Source organism: Hypomesus nipponensis, chromosome 18 (assembly GCF_054491055.1).
Source record: "Hypomesus nipponensis isolate SF chromosome 18, ASM5449105v1, whole genome shotgun sequence".
Taxonomy (NCBI): Eukaryota; Metazoa; Chordata; class Actinopteri; order Osmeriformes; family Osmeridae; genus Hypomesus; species Hypomesus nipponensis.
Genome location: NC_140378.1, coordinates 7,919,504 through 7,940,397, shown reverse-complemented (window position 1 = coordinate 7,940,397; position 20,894 = coordinate 7,919,504). Strand labels below are relative to the sequence as shown.

Genomic DNA, 20,894 nt, shown 5'->3' with positions numbered 1-20,894 from the left:
ATCAGAAGGAAGGAACAATAGAGTTGTTTAAAATCCTCCAGTGAAATTCCAGGCACTCTTCCCCCCAAGCTTTCCCATTTCCTGTGAATTAATAATATGCTCTATTTTTGGATTCAGACCAAGGAAATAGACGCATGATAAAATCTAATTTAAGATTTCGCAGCAGGAAGGTGACGTGATGTATTTACTCATCGTTTTAGTTCAATTAATCAATCCACCTGTTAATAGTTGAGGTTTTTTAAATTTTGGATATTTGTCCCTATACAAAAAAATCCAATTGTATTCTATTTAGGAAGTTTGTTTTGGTAGACTTATGGAGTGTTGTTGAGTATGTCAGTATGTGTGAGCCATGTAAATGCAGCATAACAACTAATTTACATTTGTAAAACTGAGGAGAGATGCGGTGATGGAAGAAATGGTTTAAGAGGAAATGAGTGTTGATGACAAGAGGTAGAAGAGAAGAAGAGATATATTTTCTTCCAGGAAGAGCTTTGTAGTTTAACAGACCAGCTTTGAACCTTAGATGTTTGCATACGCCGCATAAGTTAACACATTTAGCTGCCAAAGCAATAATATGTTTATCTGTGATAGTTTAAGGATTTATATTGAGCATCAAGATTTCACTTAAGATTGGCACAGGGGAGAAGAAGACTTCGCTTATGTGAAGACAGAGTTGATCAAGTCAGAAAGCTACTGTAAAACATAATAAAATGAACATTCTGTAGGATAATAGCTCTACAGTCATCCCCAAACCACTCTCTGTTAAGGGTCATTGACTATTTCACCTGTCATGATCAAGCTATACTAATCTTTCATACACTAAAATAATAAAAAAGTATTAACCAACAAAGAATGTTGATAATACTGCGACTGAAGTTGCATAGCCTGCTAAACAGCAGATGGCATTTATACTGAACTGAGCCAATGCAACATGCCATGCCTTGTAAGCCTGTACTGTTCTGTGCGCACCACTACAAGTTGGTCGACACTCGCTCGCCAGCAGTCTGGCGGCTCAAGTGTTTAGTCTCTCTCATTGCGGAGTAGACTAGTGACTGCAAGGCGGGGAGAGGACCGCGGCTTATCGGAATACATATTTCCATTCTTCTATCGTTTATTTCGAGAAATGAAAGTTATACAGTAAGCTTGAAGACGTAACTAGCCCAAGATGACGGTGGATTTTGAAGAATGTGTCAAAGATTCACCCAGGTTCAGGTAAGAGAATGCTCTTTCTGTAGGGATGTTACACTGCTGCTCATCCGCTTGTTGAACGTAGGCAAATCGAATAACATGAGAATGTAAAAATAGCCAATCGGTTTGTACAAACTGTACAAAATGGTATTTAACATGGCATTGATATTCTGTTTTGCATACGCATGTCTGTTTTGAATTTCTTACGAAAATATGAATGTTTTCTTACTGGGTATTCTTCTGCTATCTGAAATAGAATACTTATTTGTAATCATATTATAAATAGACTTGGTTACAAAGTATTCTTTTTTTGTGCTTATCGGGACGACCTTGGGTAGGTTCATTTAGCCTACTGATTTGGCACAGTAGTGATGATATATTGTATAGCCTAATGGATGAGTAACGGTTTGGCGCGAGGAAAAATAACTATCCCTCTTCAGAACAATTGCTCTCACTAACACGTGTTGTTATGGAAAAAAGGCTATAGTTACATTGAAAGACACATGTATTGTCATCGGTGGTCTAGACACATAGTGGATGCTGATTTTACTTGTAGTGCACACCCATGGTCTTGCATTCAGGGCACAGCAACACGGGGCACTCTTTCAAGCCCCCTCATGACGCATGCATACCGTGTGTATCATGAGACCACTACAGTACCACTATCCGCAGTCTACATAAGGATGTCCTCGCGATGATCGTCTGATAGGTACTACAGTATCATGTGCAACTTGTACTGTACTATTGACCATTTAGTGAGTGTAAAGTTGACTTGCATTCATTATGAAAATATATAGAGTATGGTAATATACCGTGTAATGAATGACTTAGGCTTGTATTGAGGAAGCTCCAGAGTCTACTCAGGACCATATTAGCCCATCGACCTGCTTGGTCGTAGATGTCGGTTCAAAGCAGACACTGATTGCAGGTGACAATGTGAATGTGGTGATGCATCTTGTAGTCTAATGGCTAAATAGTCCTCAAGTAAGAGGTGTCACAACTGATTTGTGTTCATATCAAAATTTAATGTGCAGTTCTCAGGGAGTTTCTCCCTCACAAAGGAAGCTTCAAACAGCATCACTAAGCACCATCGAGTGGATCAGAGGGGAAACGAGTGGGTCCCACGCATGCACAGCTTCATGCTCTGGCTGCGGTGCACTCATAGCACCAGAGGTTAGATAAATAACACAGGCATTCCTCTCAAGCCACATCCCTTCCCCAGACCTGGCTCTGGCTCCCTGTCTCCCTCCATGCTCCCCCTCTCTGCTGCCTATGTGGAACCCAGGGCCCGTCACTCTTTGTGGGGTATCCAAGCCCCCTGCTTGCATGCCTGGTTGGGTCTTTTTACATGTATGTGTGTGCACAGCCGCAAAGCTCCCACAGATAGAATCTCTCCTCCAAATCAAAGACTTCCAGGCTTGGCAGCAGTACCTTAATGGGTGCCATGTGTGGCTGAGAGGCAGGTCTCAGTAAGTGCTGAGTGAAGGGTATTTACACAAACCTTCTCCCCATGTTTATGTGCTAAAGAGCAAGTCTAGCAACTAGAGTGGAGCTGTGGGATTGCACGGCCTGCAACGACCCACCTTCCAGGGATTTGTGGTCTTATCCCTCGATGGGTAATCCACTTCTCTGGTCTGAAGGGAACAAGAAGATGAAATTGTCTCCTCTGTCTGGCCATGGAATAAAAATAACTCTCTTCCTCACATGAAATGGTTGGCAAGAGATGTCTCATAAGCTAAAGAACATCAAACGCATCTGGTTGTTGTGTTCTCCTTAGACGGTTATTTTGAGGATTTTTAAAACAAATAATGAATGTCAGAAACTGAATTAAGACCTTATTTTCCAATGGAGACAAATGGAGTGTGATGTCATCTAAAATCACCTTACTCAGATTCCAAAAAGAGAGCGCTTAAAAGCATATTCTCTCAGCCACTCAAACCACTAACAGAGCATTGAGTCCATATTCAAATTGCTCCTTTTGTAGAGCTAAAAGCGTAGTGTTGCGTAAGAACCAACCCTGGAGGTGGATGATCGGAAGGAAGCAGGTCTAGAAAAGAGGGACTCGAGTCTTTTCACAGTTGATACTTTAAAAGGCTTTGCACTTCTCACACGTATGAACACATGCAGGCCAAGAGTTCCGCAAGGTTGCACTCATATCACACTGGTCACTCCCAAGACGCAGCACAGCCCTGTGTTGCCACTAGCGTCACTACACTACGTCCTCGGTTCTGCGTTAGAGCCTGACACTCCTGCTGTCCTGGAGATGCTGCTCAGGAGAAGGTGCTGGAGTGACCACAATCTCAACTAATCTCAACTCTGTGTACCCGCTGTTTGGTCGCTATGGATACCGGTGTGCCAGTAGACAGATGCGATGTAGCGCACTGTAGCAGCCGTGGCACAGCAACACTCCACATCTGTTTCTGGGAAGAGGTCTGTAATGGTCACACAGCCAAAGGAATGTGTGTGAATGTGTTTGTTGCAGCACAACATTGGGAACATGCTACGTTTGTGTTGTTTTCCCTCCGCTGACATGTTAGTTTTAGGTCTCCCTCACACATGTTGTCAAGAGCCTTACTTTCACTTAGAGAAACTTTCATTTCACAAAGTCAGTACACAAAGTCATATTTATAGCAAGTCATTAAGGAAGCACCTAAACGAACGTATTAAGTGACTGCTGTGTTCAACAAAGATGAAAGGATATTAATAGCATGTCTTAACATTTGAGTCTAATGATGATCTGCTGACTGACTGACACTATTATTTGGTTTTATTTGGGTTGGGTGTTTGTACGCATTCACTGTAACGTTAATGAATGCCTCCTGTCTGTGTACTTGGGGCTGGGTACTCATGAAGCTGACATCAGCCGCTGGAGAGAATAGCCCTGATTTATACCTATCCTGTAGCCTCTGATGTTCTGTGGCCTGGACTGGTGATCCACTAGGGTCTCCCTCAGCAGAATGCTAGCTTTGTCCACGAAGCACTGTGCTTTCTTCCAAATGAGGATTCTTTTCATTCAGACTGAATGGCTGGCGATAGTGAGCTGCAAGTGTCCTTCCTACCCCAAGTAAACAGGACTGATGAGGCAGCCTTCATTAAGGGCGACGGTCTTGTCAGTGACTCATGCCGAGTAGGCCTGGTGGAGGACAGCCTGTGACCTTTGACCCCCACGCTGTTTGTGCATCCCTGTCTTGTGTGTGAGGATGACTGGATGTGTGACCCAGAGTCAGATGACAGAGGAGCGTGCCACATTCCAGGATATGCCTGCTCCAGAGGAATGCTGGGTATGTGGCACAACGTCCTGCTCTGTGACAGATGACAACGCTAGCCTCAGGTTACAGTTTCTGCAATGTGGAAAACACTGGAGACAATATTCTGGCTCTTCCCCATGCATTATTTTGAGTTTTGTCAAAGCATTGTGCACCCTATGTAATGCCCACAATGGAATACATCATGTTTGACCAGTAGAAAGAATATGGGGGTGTGTATATCTGTATTTAATGTCTCTGCTGTTTTCCAGCTGACTGCTTTCATTGCTAAAAAATCTACCGTACAGTAGATACAGGAAATACATTTGAGTGGCAACTTAATTTTGTGTGCATTTTTGGAATGTACAGGATGAGTAATTCCTTGTCTTCTTGTGGGTTTAGATTGTGTCTCTGGTCATAAAGGAACTTACAGTATATTTATTCTCTGGCATTCATACTCTGTGTGATCCTAGAGAGATTAGAGCACTATATCAACAGAAGGACACTTGTTGACCATATAAACCTAGGATCTGGCCAATATTCCAGTCAGAATGCCAACAAGGTGTTTGTTTTAGGAGATGGATTACAACAGTCAAATGTGTTTTCTCACAACCGTAATCTCATTTGCAGGAATTGATAACAATCTTGAAATATGTCAGACTGGGAGATGAAACATGGAGGTACAAGAGCAGTCCCCTTTGTTCTGAGTTTGTCTGACCATGCGTCTGTTGTGTTATTTGTAGGGGTGGAACAATATATTGTGGAACAATATATCGCAATACAAAAATTTAACAATATGTATCTTAGAGTTATAGCAATATTTTTACAATATGACGTCCGTTTGATCCTATTGGTTGAGCTACTAGCGCGCGACCTACTCTGCACCTCTGCATGCGTGCATTCACAGAAACTGCTTGAACTGAGTTAACTAAATTGTATGTACAACAATTAATTTTTTTAAATATTTAATGTTTTGTAAATAAATCTGTTAATTGAATTTTGGTTTCATTTAAAATGTTTTTCAAAATATTGTAATACGTATTGTATCATACATCCAGTATCGTGATATGTATTGTATTGTGAGCTGAGTGCATCTTTACACCCCTAGTTATTTGTGAAGGCGCTGTTTTCCTCCTTCGTTGCCTCAGTTGCTCTGACCTGGGAGGCCATCCTTGCTGCGTGGTCATGTTGCTTCTGCTCTAGTTCATACTGACCTCCTTCCATTTTGAATCTGTGTCAGCTGCCCTTCTGTTCCGCCAACAGGGCTCCTCCCTGCGCAGTGACTTTGGCCAAGGCCGGGGGATGCCTTGATGCTAATTTAGGGAGTCATGGCTCCAACACCAAGATGGCCATCAACTGCATGACAGCACACACAGTGATGGCTGCAACTGGTAGTCATGTTAAATTGTTTGCCTCAAACCATGTTTTGGATGTTTGAAGTCTGAGACAATGAGCGTGGCAGCCTATCTATGCCCTGTTTCGTGTCGCTGCCTGTGTAATCTCTGCATTAGACAGATTGCATCCTCAGCTCTGCTACCATCCCTCCCACCCTGGCACATTGTTTCTGCTTTTTTAATTTTCTTCCCTTCTGGATGCCATTGTTAATGTGAGGCTGGCCTACAGCATTTTCACCATCTTGTTTAAGGTGTCACTGAGCCTGTGCAACTCCAGGTAATAAAAGCGATAGGGATTAAGTCAGCAGTTTGACTGTGTATCCTAATCAGGGATTAGCCCACATTTCTTGTCTTTTCAATCCCAGCATGGTGAGGTGACTCACCTGGAGACTGGTGACAACCCCTCTAGTGTCACTCTTGGGGGGAAGGCTGTATCAATCTCAAATATATGTAGCAATATAGTACTGTTGTCTCTCTCACCATGTCAGAATACAAGACTGCTGGGCTTTCTTTCAGAAGGGAGTCATTGCCCGCTAAAGAAAAGCCTTTCATCTTCTTCAGAGGGGCTGAGATGAAGACCTTGTGCCAGCTGGGTGCCTCATCTTTTGCTTACCAGTCTCTCTGTCTCTCCCAGGCAATGTAGGGCAGCCTTCAGAAGATCTCTCTTCAGCTTGATTACTGGAGTGTTTGAAGGATGTCCTTTGTAGCAGGTTTGTCTTCACAGCTGCGACAGGTCCAGGAGGAATGTGTAACGGTGTAGGGCCTTTGAAACAAGGTGTGCTTCTGGTTTTAACACAGCAAAGCCTTCTGTTAGGGTTAATCATGAACATGGACAACAACATTTATAAAACCTAGGCTTAAGTCCCTTTTGGAGTCCCTACAAAAAACAGTGAAAACGTGAAGTGATCATAAAACCATTTTCCTATACACTGAGGTATTGGTATCTTTTTCTATTATTTGCTGCTCTTTAAATGGTGATTTTGTGCATCTTTAAGGAGGATGAACTCTCTCTGGGTGTCTGGAGACCCAGCGATGATGTCATCTCAGGCCTTTGTGTTTGGTGAGGGGCACCGCATGAGTCCTGGCTGTCCCTCTCATTTTCTGTGTGACGAATAGCAAGACGTTTCACACACAGGGAGACAAAGGCAGCGGTGGCGAGCGCTGCATTCTGAACAGCCTGCTAATCTACCACTACAGGACATATCCTTAGAGGTGACAAAGAGACCTGGGAGTAGCGCCAGCACAAACACAGACCTGCTCGCCTCCCTCCGTTAGTCAACGCAGGAGGAGTGTGTGAACAGTTTATTAAGTTCCGGTAAATGTAATGACCTAACCGTATGACTGTCACTCTCCCTCTCTGTTCCGGACTCCCTTTTGAACTCAACCCCCCTGTGTTACCACAGGCTGCATGCAGTGTTTAAGTCTTTCAATCTGTTTTTACGGATGCACACCCAGCCTTAAATGATGGATGAGAATGACAGGCATTGGTATTCTCCTCACACCACGGCCCTGTGTTCCTTGAAGCAGCGTTGACTGATGATGGGTGGGGAGGCTGGGCTGCAGACAGCAGCAGTGCAGGACCCAGTCCCGCCGCAGCACAAATCAGGAGTTATTGAACAGAGAAACCTTGTGTTTCATCTCTGCTCTGTGTAGGCTCTGCTGGTTCTGCTGTACTCCTGTGCTCTTTGTCTTGCTGTATTGCTTCTTAACGTTAGCCATGACTCAGCATTTGTTTTTCCCATCGGATTTAGTTTATCTGGCCCCAACATCTGATCTCAATTCAATGTAGATATCAGATATCTCTTACTGCTGGAGGAGAAAATCCACTTTTCTCTTCGCCTGTATCAAAAGGGCTCCAATTTCACCTTGAGCCGGACTCAGTCATGTGTTTCTTCATGGGAGAGCTGAGCTTCAGCTAACTCATTCTTCTTAGTACAACAACAACTGGAGCTACATTATTGAAGTTCATAGTGATGGTATGCATCACAAAATGAAATGAACGGGTGAGTTTGATAGCAAATACATTTCCGGAGCATCAGGATTAGTGAGGAATACCTAGGAGGCCAGCCTCTGCCCTTCCTAACCTCTCAGAGAGGGAGTTAAGCCTGCACTGCAACGTGACTGTCCAGGGACAGTCGAGCTGTTCAAATGGGCCATAATTCAGAGGTAATATAAATAGTCTGACTAATGCCCCTGGTGGATTAAGCATACTAGAGCCTGGTGATTTACTACAAGAGACTTCGATACAGGAGACTCGTGTATAGAAGGCTACATTAAAGCAGAACGTCCAACAGAGAGAGGTGACATCTATCCTGTGGGCCTGTGTGTCTCTGACCTTCACTGTTTCTTATATGATTTTCATGCTGTCCTCGTCGATGAGCATTTTTCCAGGGGTAATTACTTAAATACATTACTGTCTTTTCCTCTTTACATGGTTACAGATATGATAAATGTCCATCTGGTTTTCACATTAGCATCTTTGTATCATCCCTTATTTCACTGACCATATTTTTCTGAAAGATAATTGGAAAAATGTCCAATTTCCTGCGGCTGACCCTCGCCTCCATGAGTCTAATATCTCCAGGGCTCATCCGCAGGGCTGTGTAGATCAGGCTGTGTGTGTGTGTGTCCAACAGGGTATAGAGCATGTGGGGCCCAACCCTCTCCCGAGAGGTTAGGAAGAGACCAGGCGCTCTTGGCTTCTCTCTGCTTCTCTCTGGATGAGTAATGTGCTAGCTGATGCGAGGCCCACAGATAGAGGCCTGCTGGAGCTGGGTGTGGTGACCTGTACTGTTAGGTCTAGTGTGTACGCCTCCAGTCTCCACGGTGTCCTCTACAAACACACTATTCTGTATCAGGTCACAGGGACAAGCTTGATTTACAAGACATTGTTATACAGTACATGGGCTGGCTGGACGACTCGTGGGTGATTTCTGTAGATCTTGGCTTGATGCTTCATACATATAGCCCCTAAAGACCAGTCTGTTGGATGATTGTGTGTGACTGTGTGTGATTGTGTGTGTATTTGACTACATATATGCAGGTAATAAATCGGGTTTAAAATGAGGGGGTTATTTTTCAGGTGTGTCGACATCGCCCACCCACCAGCACGTCCCAATCCTCACTGTCATCCCCCTGTGGAGCAGGAAAGGAGGGGCTTCCTATGGAAAGGCTCTGATTGCATGGTAGATCTATATCCCAGACTGCACAATAGGCCTGAGTGATAGGAGAATTGGGATTTGATGTGAAACCTGGATATTGAATGTGAGACACAGACAGAGACAGGGAGCAGTAGAATTAGAGAGCAACTGATTCAGCTGGATCTACATTCCGGGTCCATGTACACAGGTTCTGGATCTGGTTGGGTTCTGAAATGCTGAATCACATGTGTAACCCAGACCAGCATCTGGTTGTGATTTGTCCCATCCCTCTCTCTCTCTCTCTCTCTCTCTCTCTCTCTCTCTCTCTCTCTTTCTCTCTCTCTCTCTCTCTCTCTCTCTCTCTCTCTCTCTCTCTCTCTCTCTCTCTCTTTTGCTCTCACTCTCCTCCCTCCTTTCTGCCTTCCAACGAGGCAAGCGGGGGATGACTTCCCAGAGCAGTCAGGAAATGCGTCAACCCTCTGAAATATTAAAGAGAGCCCAGAGTAGAGGGCACCGGGGGAGACGGCCGTGCTGAGGCCCCAGACCTCCGACGCCTGGCCTCTCTTTTCCTTTGGGAATCACCACTCACTACAGGGTCCTCAATGTCTCCATTCTCTGTTAGTAGTTCATACATGTTCATGATACAGTGGTATGACATGTCAGTAACATTCATTTTTACTTGACACTTGTCTGCTAACAGCTCATGGTATTCAAGACATACCCATAAAATATCAAAGAATTGTGTTCTCATTACTAGTCCATCATCAGTGTACTCAATGTCTTTACATTGGTGTCCTTGTTGGTCGGTGAGGTTGTTCCCCCCCCCCCCCCGAATGAAGTCATTAACTGTTGTTTTCCAGCCTTTGTTGATGTTTGTGCTAGTAGTCTCCTGAGAGTCCTTGCTTCAGAGTGGAGGCCAATGAGCCATGACTGGAGTGGTTGTTAGTACAACATCTCTCCTTCAGCCACCTCCTGGGAGCAGCTGGAATGTGTTTTTTTGTGTCATTTTTCGCTTTATTAACTGAAAAAACACCTATTCCATCCCTTATTTCATCCTAATGTAGTCCACGTCAAAACAGCTGTTGTTGATTGTTGTGATTCACTCCTTTGGATCACTGCCATCCTCACGTGTGGCAGGTTTCTGACCGGTGTCTTTCAGTCATACGTCCTGCAGATGTTGAGTGAAGGAGGTCTGGTCACGGGAGGTTATCAGCTTCCTGGTTGTCTGGTCTGTCGGCTGACTAAGGCCAGCGGGTCACACAGGAGATGACCAGGATGAGGTCACGGGTCAGGATACGGAGCACAGGAAACACCTGGTGGAAGGAGGGGAGACGCTGACACTGCAAACCACCTCTGTTATCTCTAGGTCTTAGTCTAGGAAAAAATCCCCACCGACGCTATGGATCAGCGACCCGCAGGAACGGTCTGCGTGACATATAACTGTTTATTTGACACATACAGCCCTGTTCCAATCCGAGCATTTTGACTGATTGCATTATCTGAAAGGCTCAGCAACAAATGGTTGACGGTAGCAAAGGCTTTGCACTCTTCGAGTGAAGTCGGCTCTTTCTCTAAAACATAAGCTGTGTCTGAAAGCTCAATCTCCAAAAAGTTCTCAGACAGGAAAGAGCTGAATGCTTCACACGTCTGGTATGTCTTTCTAGTTCAAGCCAAGCGGCATGTTTAGCCCACAAAAATGCCGGGAAGACTCCCAGCCCAGCTCTGGACAGTCATCGTGGCTGTTGAAGAGGGAATTTCACTTGGGGGAATTCAGCTTTTTCACTCAAATGTCAGAGAATGGAAGGGTGATGGAGCTGCTCTGGACTCATTCACCCAGCCCGTAAGCCATACTGCCAGCCTAATGAGCTGGTCAGAACAAGGCGGGCAGCCTGTGTCTGTGGACTTCATTGTCTCCCTCCCCACAATGGAACTCTGTTCCTATTCTCACAGCCAAGTCTTTTACGCGTATGCCCGTGTCTGTGTGTATGCTCCCTCATCCACCCTATATCTTCATTGACATTTTTCCTTGTTGGAGTCATGTCAGACCACCTTGTGTTAATGTAAACCCTCTCCACCAGCCGAGACGCTTCGTGTCCGGAGCCTTCTCTCGCTGCCAGATTTTCCCTCTTTCTCACTGTACCATCAGCGTTTTGCGCTCAGCCCTCTGGAACTGGTCGATCTAACCCGCACATTCTCAGTGCTTCTGTGATCGATGGGACATCCAGTAAAAGGGCCGTGACGACGGAGCAGTGATGCTAGGAGAGTCTCTGGGACTGAATGCCACAGAGCATCATGAAGCAGCCCAGCGTGCTGAAAGGGTTAACCTCTGTCACACTTCCTCATACATGACAGCCTTTGTTAGGCAGCTCTGCTCCCTGTCTGAAGTGCCATTTCCCCATGGGCTCTGGCCTAATTGCCTGGCCCCTGCACTGACACAAGGGGGGTTAGGGCGCAGAGCTAGCTAGCTGCATAATACAGCCAGCTGGTTAGTCATGTCGCCTAATGACAGCCAACTACTAATAACCTCCTCTCTAAGAGCATTGATTATACTTTAAAGAGGTCTTAGCTGACACATGTCTTCCACACTGGGGGTTTGAGATTACTCCAGGACAGTGGGGAGTTATTTTGGATGAAATTTAAATGCCAGTGATATTTCCATCTACTTTATGCCTAATATCCGAGACAACAGACTTGTCTGTAACCATGGCAACTGGCCATGGCTAATGAGAACAGCAGGACGCCATAATTGGTCATCTGGTTGATAATATGCAGCAAGCTTTCTGCCATTGGCCAAGAGGTATGGGAAGATATTCCATACACATGTTGAGGTTAGAAATTTAACCTCTTCAGTATCCATTTTTCAATTACAGGCTGTTGCATCAGACACTTCCACATCTTCCTGGAGTCTCATCACATGATCTCTCTCACAGTCAGTCACGTTGGTTTCCTCCACACTGGAATATCCTTCCGAAAGTGTGAGTGAAAACAGGATAAACAAAGCCTCCAATGACCATATGACAGGTCAGTCCCACAGTCCTATGTGCTTTCCACAATGATTTCACCGCTATCACACAATACAAGGTCATGGCTCCAGGGCTGGGGGCTCCTTGTGCTTGCTGGCTGGGGTCCCATTCATTGTGTGAGTCTCAGCCGTGTTCCATTCTGACTGCCAAAGCAAAACGCTGTCAGCAGGAGGGTCAGGAGAGTGAGCAACACATGGCTGCTTTGGAACACAACACTATTACTGGCTTGGTTTTTATGAGTCAATGACCATTCACCATATTTCCCCCCTACTGTGATTTACATAGAAGTGCTTGAGTGACACATAGTGCGTGGGTCTCATTCTGTTCACATTGTACAGTTTCTGATAATCGACTGTACTGCATGCCTGTCCTGTATACTGCCAAGTGCCAGGCGTAGCTTGTGAGTGTCGTGATTTATTGACAGTTAATCTGTTAAATCCTGGATATCCCTCCACCCAAAAGCTCGTCTTGAGCCCCACAGATTCCTGGTGTCGAGTAGGAGAGAGATTGTTGACATTGACAGGTGGCCGACCGCTGAGACTGCTGTGATTTACAACGCCTGATCCAGATCATTTACCTTCCCACAGGAAGTAACAGGATTACCTGTAAACGTTGTTGATACACTGGAGGGACACGATTGATTCACCAAGCTACGCTACAAGAGATTGGGTCTCATTGGAGAAAATGTAAAACGTTTGTTAAACAAGCACAAACGGAGGCAGTGAACTATCAATAAGTCCTTCAGTACCACTCCTCTTTCATTTGCCTCCATGTTCTCCAAACCGTGAGCTCGTTGGTGTTTTTTAGATCTTGGAGACTGGAGGGGAGATGCTGCTAACGTGTCTGCAGAGAGCTCTCTCATGGCTCCTGTTCCTCCAGCATGCTGATGACTAACCTGCATGTGGCCCAAACAGAGATGACAAACACAGGCTACCGGGCTCAAGGGATGGGAAGCTGATGATTCTGCCTACGTAGAGACCAGGAAATAGACACACAGGCATCATGCAGTAGCCATTTCCTGCCATATTGTAATGAGGCTCAGGAAGGATGCTACAGGTCAGTGGGCCGATGGCCTGCTAGCACCCATCTCATTACCCCCCCCCCCCCTCCCTGTCTTGTTAAGGCATCCTTCAGAGGCTTCGCACAAACAGACGTCCTCCAGCCACACAGTTCCAAATATCAGCCTATTCCCAGATAAGAACTGGCCCTGTCCCACTCTAAGACTGACAGCCTGCCTCTGGTAACTGTCAAATCCTCAGGGACCCTCTACAGAATGTCCTTGCTATCAGGTTAGTAAAACAGTTTGAGAAAGAAACAAAGAGAAAACTATGATTTGTGTAGACCACCAAGGAGGGTTATGTGGTCTTTTGTAATCAATGTGACAAGAGAAAAGTTGTTTTGATATGGGTTGCCTGGGAAATTAAGTGCTAAATAAAAGCAGTTGGCTATTGCATGTATTTAGACATCTGTTATCTGTCATATTATTATCTATATCCTTAGACAAATATCTAGATTTTGGATTACGCTCTCATCTTCATTTCAGTGAGACTACCTTTTCTTGGTGTTTTAAACACTGGGAAGAACAAATACTGAAAAGAGCGGGAAAATAGCCAAGCTGCAGCTTCTCTCAGCAGTTGCTGTCATTCATGACAGTGGTCCCACTCACAAGCTCTTTTGGTATGTGGAGCCTGCTGAACACACACACACACACACACACACACACACACACACACACACACACACACACACACACACACACAGGGTGACTGTGGCTTTTGGCAGGCTAACCCTGATCATTTTCCCAGTTTGTCCTCTGTGCAGCATGAGACTGTATGAATATGGAGCGCAGGGGCAGCTGCTCTCTCCTTGGGGGTTCGGTCACCCTAACAAGGTCACATGAGGGTCACACCCGAGTCACTGCATGGGTGACAGAGATATGGTGCATGTCACTAATTAGCCTATTAAACACTATTGATGAATTAGCTTGAGTTCCTTAGCATATGGTCAATAGAAGAGCAGTAATTGACATCTGATTGACAGCTGGTCTGGGGTTTTCTGTTATATTTTAGACATACTAGTGGTTCATTTTGTATATTGGTGTGTTTAGCACAGCCAGACCAGACCCAGGTTAAATTACTCCTACTTTAGACCTCCATAAATCTTTTGCAAAATGTGCACTGTCAACAAGTCATGTTCAAATTAGCTGCTGGACCAAACGTTCTTTTTCTGACTCTACAGTACCGATCTTTTTGGTTTTAATGACCAGCTCTGGCAAGCGTATTAAAGGAACAGGGTTCACATGAGCCAGAGAGAAAGCTTGTTTGGTTTAAATGTCTCAACTAAAGAATGTGTCTCTGTTCTCCTCTCCATGGGCATATTGAGAAGATGGGATGCATGTGGTCAGATTAAAGGGGAATGTTTAGCCTGGGCTGGAGTGACAGTGACTGCCTGGCTTCCCTCCCTGCCTGTGAACCGTTGGCTGTTAGACAGAACTATCGTCTCTCTCCCAGGGCAGAACTAGAACCATGTGCACGTGTTGTTCAAGGCCCAGCAAGAGACTTGGCCAGTTCCAGTGATACAGTATAGCAGTTCCTTCATAACAGCAGGCAGAGCAGGCTGTTATGTTTTAAAAAAAGGAGGTGGGCCGGCTGATTCACATTTCGTTTCCAACTTCTCAAAAGCAAACACCATTGGGCAAGGCTATGTCATGTGCTCTCTGATACCCAATGAATGGATAGCTTACAAGGCAGTTCAAAAGAACACAGAATAGTATTCTTTTCTCAAATAACTTTTCTTTCAGCCTTGATTCAGCACCAAGTGTATTCTGTTCTTTCTAAGGAGTCCAGGCACACAAACCCTTGAGATTGCCCACTCTGATGTTGTAAGTGCTGGAGGTAGGGAGTGGTGGTGAAGCATGGCAGTGCCACAGCAGAGCAGGGCAATGCACAGGAGGGCGGGGGTGCAGTGGTGATAGGAAAGGAGGGGTGCAGAAAGCAGACAGGCTCAAGTTCAAGCCCAGCAGGCGGGGTGCTGTCGTTAGTGGAGACGGCAGCCCAGATATCTCCTGCTCCAGTAAAAAGCCAGCATGTTGATTTTGGAGAGGTCAGCGTTCAGTCAGGCGAGGAATAGACTCTATGGGCCAAAAAGAAAGAGAGAGAGAGAGAGAGAGAGAGAGAGAGAGAGAGACCCCCTCTCTGCACTACACCCTCCTTATCCTCTTTCCACCCCTCTGAATCCAGACAGACAGAGTGCTGGATTAGGGAGGTTGTGGAGAGGACTCTTCATAAGGCTGCTGCTCAGTGGACTGGGCTGTACTGATGATGTATCTGTGTTTAGAGCTCTCCGTCAGCTCAAAGTGAGCTCAGCTGGTCTCTGCATGCAAATAAGCTCCAAATCATGTCCCACTGGGGGGCCTATGGGAATTGTGTGTGGAGGAAAACACAGACACATGGTGTGTTTTCACATCCACTCACACGCAACCTCAGTTTGGTGGAGAGACTGCTTGTTTGCTTTCTGACTGCAGGCTGTCAATCTCACAAGGTGGGCCACATCCTTCTTAGGCATCTGTCTCGATGCATGACAGTTACACAAGTCTAAATAAACTCACATACACACACACACACACACACAGAAGCACTCACACATGACTATCTGGGGCATACAGAGAATGATAACAGAGGTTCTTTCCCAGTCTGCTACGGCGGCCAGGCAGACTGGTAGATGTAGGGATGGTCAAGGATGATGTCTCTGACTCCTGTCTGCTAGAAACTGAGATCATCAGGTCTGGGAAGTGATGGTGCCCTGAGGACTCCATCATGTAGGCTTCTGCATGACCACTGGTACTGCATCTGACAGGTACACGTATGTACACTGTGGAACAGGAAAATGTGTTTGCCCCATAAGCAATATGGTAAAATATACAGTCATTTAAATGTTGACATTAAAAGGTTGCTGAACTGCCCCAGTTGTGATGTCTCTTGTAGTCTCCTTCTGCTACAGCCTGGGAGGTGAATGAAGTGTGTGTGTGTGTGTGTGTGTGTTGACTGGAGTGTGTTGAATGGGGAATGTGTTGAATGGGGAATGTGTAAAAAAAAAACGAAACAAGAGGTCAAATCTCTGGACATAACTCTGAGCTCCTGTCAGAGCTTCTCATTCCTCTGCTAGTCTGGGAGGGAGGGAGGGAGGGAGGGAGGGAGGGAGGGAGGGAGGGAGTGAGTGAGTGAGTGAGTGAGGGAGGGAGGGAGTGAGGGAGGGAGCGGAGGGAGGGAGGGAGGGAGGGAGGGAGGGAGGGAGGGAGTGAGTGAGTGAGTGAGGGAGGGAGGGAGGGAGGGAGGGAGGGAGGGAGGGAGGGAGGGAGGGAGGGAGGGAGGGAGGGAGGGAGGGAGGGAGGGAGGGAGGGAGGGAGGGAGGGAGGGAGGGGCATCTGGCTGCCTCTTTCAGGACTGTTTAGGCCCCCAGCACCCCAAGCACCTGTACCCCCAGGGACCCCAGTACCTCAGTGTCCCAGTCCCCAAGTCCCTGTGAGGATGAGTTGGGTCTATTGGGTATACTAGAGAAGCCTGTCAATGTCACTTTAGTCTGATTTCTTTCAGAGCCCCCCGGAGACTTTGGGGTTTAGCTGGCATTCTACGTAACCATGAAGGTGGCTAAGAGTCATGGATGGTAGGCAGGAAATGACTTACTAACCCAGATTTTCTTATCGAGATCCTGTTAAAATTGCACAGTTGTTTAGATGTCAGGCTGTTGCTTTATATCTGCCCCTCAGCATCATTGTCTAATGCCTGATTCAGACCAGATTGCATTTATCAAACTCTGCTTGATGCAACAAGACCATGTGGCCATGGAAGGGAATAATAGGCTTGTTTTATTTTGTGCCAAATAAAAGTAATTCCGATCTGAACATGGACAAAATATGGACCATATCAGAGGCATGCACAGGCACACATTGTATTGAAACTAGCAAAAAGTGTAAGACATACGTCATGCATGAGATATCACACTATAGAATACAACTGTGGGTGTTTGTTTTTTTTTTGGGGGGGGGGGGGCTGCAGGTGTTTAATCCATCGCCTGGGAAACAGGATGAATTGAATGGTTGCCATTCAGCTGTTGGCTACTTGTGGATTTGGCTCATGAGGACAGCATGGGGGATGGTAGGGATGACATACTGTGCTAGCTGTGCAGGACTACAGGGAGACCGTAAACACATCTACTGGGATGTGACAGACCTCCTCAGTACATTCTGTACAGTGCTACAGTGCTGACCACCTGACACATCCTACTGATGGGATGAAAAGGGGCTTTTGTCCTGACATGTCCTGACATGTCCTGAAAATGTCGCTTGTGAAAGGGAGATGATGCATCCATGACAGTTTTCTGCTTGGCCTCCTGTGAGGCGGTAATCGAAGCATAAATGAGTCATTATTTCCCCGGCAGATGTGTCAGCCCTGTGAAGCCATTAGTGCAGATGTGTGTGTGTGGAACAACGTCTGGGGCCTGGGAGTCTAGTTTAGCAGAGCGTTAAGCCGAGCTGTGTTCACTCACTGCGGGGCTTCATACTGTAGCTCCATGAAATGAGAAAGAAGCCTTCAAGTGATAAGACGAATGGGCTAAGTGTGCTAAAGGTGATGTGGTCTGGATTATTTCAATTGACACGAAACAAGAGGCGAGGCCATTTAGGGGACTACTCAGGATCAAGTCAAGTCGCACACAAATCACAGGATTATAATTTTAGACTCAAAGGCAGGAAAGGACATTTTGTGAGCACATTAGAGCATGTTGCACCTCTTTAGAAAGAACAGTTTGAGCTGGATGTTGAGTAGATGACCTAGCATAGCTGGGGGCAGAGTGCAGTCTGCTGTGTGAGCCCAGGCAGTGGTCTACCAAGCGAAGGACTGAGCCAGATGCGAATGAGCAGGGCTGAGGCACTCAGAGGAGGGCTGCTAGGAATACCCAGGCGGGCAGGGCTGCTGTCTGCTCAGTGGAGCTAGAGAGAATAGACCTTGCCTCTGGGACCCCCCCCCCCCCACCAATAACCCATTCAGCCATGCACCACTGCCTCAATTAGGGCTCTAAAGCGATCAATATTCGAACAAAAATGCTGTCATCCTCCCAGACAGACAGGAAGTGGGTTTGTCACAAAGGGGTCCCTAGATGGGGCCTGCCCTTCCCCCTGCCTGGCCCCACCTTCACACCACCACCCCCACCACTCCCAAGCAGCCCATTCACACCACTAAATATAAGCCCACTCTTGTTGGATGACGAGTTTAGAGGAGATTAAAGATATTGAGTTGTGAAAGAGAGAAAGCCAGATTGGCATCAAACAGTACGTTGATTACAAAGGATCATTTCAAGCCAGGAGTCAGTCACTGACACAGCTGTTCTACCCTCTCCAATTAGTATGCTGGCTCTGTGGTAGCGCGGCGATGGCTCTCATTGGTTGACTCCCTCCCCACCGGGCCTCCGTCCGTTTGGTTGTTGTGCCTCAGCTGGCGCTGGGTATGAGGCTGACTGTGGGCTCACTGTCGGCTGTGTTTAGGGGTCACTACCTGGGTTTGGTCTGGCTGCCTCCTCAGCCGCCCACCTGCTCATCAGCCATGCAGACCACCAGCTCTGCACAGACCCTCCCAAACCTCCGTCCTCTGGGAGCTCTCTGTTCAGCTGCCTCCTCTTCCCTCCAACACCCGGCCTGCATGCTGCCGACGGGCCAAGCTTACCAATGAGATGGATGGGGGACAAGGAGAGAGCAGGCCAAACTCTGAAATGAACCAGTGGCGTATGTTAGATGATTTTCTGTCGGAGGATGGGCCAAGGAAAGCACCACAACGGAAAAAGAGTTGACTTTGTTTATTAAATCGAGCTGCTTGGATCAGGTCACCACGACAGGCAGAGTGGTTGGCATGAGTGAAAAAACATGTCTCTCATATGGACATTACATACATGAGCTGGACCATACAGATATAGTAACCACCTAAACAGGTCCTTAAACGGTACACATTCCACAACTTAAGGCACAGGATAACAACACACAGGTGATGTGGTCATAGCTCATCATTTATACTATTTTCTGCATGTTGCTCTTTCCAAAGGTTAAAGTGCACATTCTCCAATCTATATGTGGATTGTCACTAGCCCACTGCGTGACCTCTTGACCACAGCAAGAGACAACCTCACATATGTATAGAAAACCCGCGTATCAGCGTACAAATGAAGTTGAAATGAGAGTAGAATGAAATGAAGTTTCATGTGTAGTAAACAGGCCTGGCTTAATGGAAGCTCATTATCCTTATGTACAATGTGAGGATCTCGCATGGCCCACGGAGCAACATGCCTGCGTGCACTAAAGGAAAACCAGCACTGGATACAGCACTGTAACTAGTGTCTGGCACTGGAACTAGTCTGTTCAGTACTGCAACTAGTGCCCCTGCATGTCTACCCTGTAGACTGTTACCATGTGAAACCAGTTAGGATTCCAAAGTGGCTGGCGTACTGAGGAGACAGGGGTGCTGTGTGTGGAGTGGTTTGGCCCAGTAAACAGCCCCTCAGCCCCTCAGCTCTTCCTCTGGGGACGCTCAGTCAGCGTGTCAGTGGGCCAGGAGCTGCTGGAGCCAGCTGACTCAGCACGATCTGGGTGTTTATTATGTTCCACTGTGCTCCAGATCTCAAGTCTTCCATGACTGAAACAAACACTTCCAGACTCCAGCTTGTAGCGTTACTCCTCGAATGTGCCCAAACCTGTTCGAAAGTCATGCAATGTTCATTTATTTTTTAGCAGGCACCTAGATCAAGCCATTAAGCCTGTAGGGCTGAGGAAGGGTTAGTGATGTGGATGACACTCTGCGGTACAAGGGTGTTTATTGCTGCTAAGTGACATAATCTATTGATGAGGTGTGAATGGCCGTCGCTCCATTGATTAATCGACTCCTTATGTGGAGGTGGTTAACTAGGGACTGGATAGCCTTGTTCTGGTGTTGTGTTGTTGTGGAGCGTGCCGGCGTGTGTGGGGGTTCGCACACAACAAGGACCATGGCCCACTTAGGGGGTTGGTTACCATGGTGACGGGCCTGGGGGCTCTGAGTGCGTCCATTATGAGAGTCATGTGCAGTCAGACGGGGAGGGGGCTGGGGGCGGGTCAGGGCCCGGAGGGCGAGGCGGAATGGGGAGCAGCTGTCCCCCAAGCCAGCCCCCATCCACTTGGAAGACACATCTGGAAGGCTCACAGCTGGAGGGTCTCCATCCATGCTAGGCGAGCTAGCGCCTCTGCTGGGCTGGGTGCCGTGTGGAGGAATGGCCTGCCACAAGTCAAACTAACTCAACCCCCCCCTGGCCTATTCCAGATCACTTTTGGATGGAAATATTCTTGAGCTCAGCTTGACAATGTCTGTATAGTAACGAGATTGTTCAGATAGGGTATAGAGAGATCTTTTTTTTACTAAGTGCTCATACTCAACCAAGCAGCAGTATCATGTGATTTTATTTCCAGCTGCTTGTCTTTTTTAATGTTTGATATTCTAATTGTTCCATTCAAAAGCAGACACCCTGTCAATGTGGCTCCAAAATGCTCAAACTGGGGCTCCACAACAGCATGCATTATCTCTCAGATCTGGATGATCACATTTAAAAAGGGCCTGTTACAAAGTGACATCAGCTATGAAAGCATTAGCATCTGCTTGCACAAGTGGTATCACTGGGTGTGGTTGGTGAACACGTACAAGGGGGATTAGCTAAGGTTAGGAAAGCACAGAGCCATGTGTCGGATGACGTATCGATTGGCTACGAGTCCAGTCTACTTGAGTCTGAGCACTTTCAGATACTTCCTGTCCTTGGGAGCGGTTTTGCTCCGGTCAAATTGGGATATAGAGGGGGAAGGCCGAGGGGGAAGACAGGAAGAGGAGAGCAGCGGCT

General features: G+C 46.6%; 1 protein-coding gene across 2 annotated transcripts in view; it reads left to right on the top strand.

Annotated features, from left to right (window-relative positions):
* The first annotated feature begins 981 nt into the window (after positions 1-981).
* Positions 982-20,894, top strand: part of LOC146251854 (arf-GAP with coiled-coil, ANK repeat and PH domain-containing protein 3-like) — a 48,269-nt gene continuing 28,356 nt past the window's right edge. For both annotated transcript variants that reach the window (XM_084681293.1, XM_084681292.1), the window contains exon 1: positions 982-1,212. In XM_084681293.1, the coding sequence (XP_084537419.1) occupies positions 1,166-1,212 (47 nt within the window). In that variant the 5' untranslated portion in view covers positions 982-1,165. The remainder of the gene's footprint in view (positions 1,213-20,894) is intronic.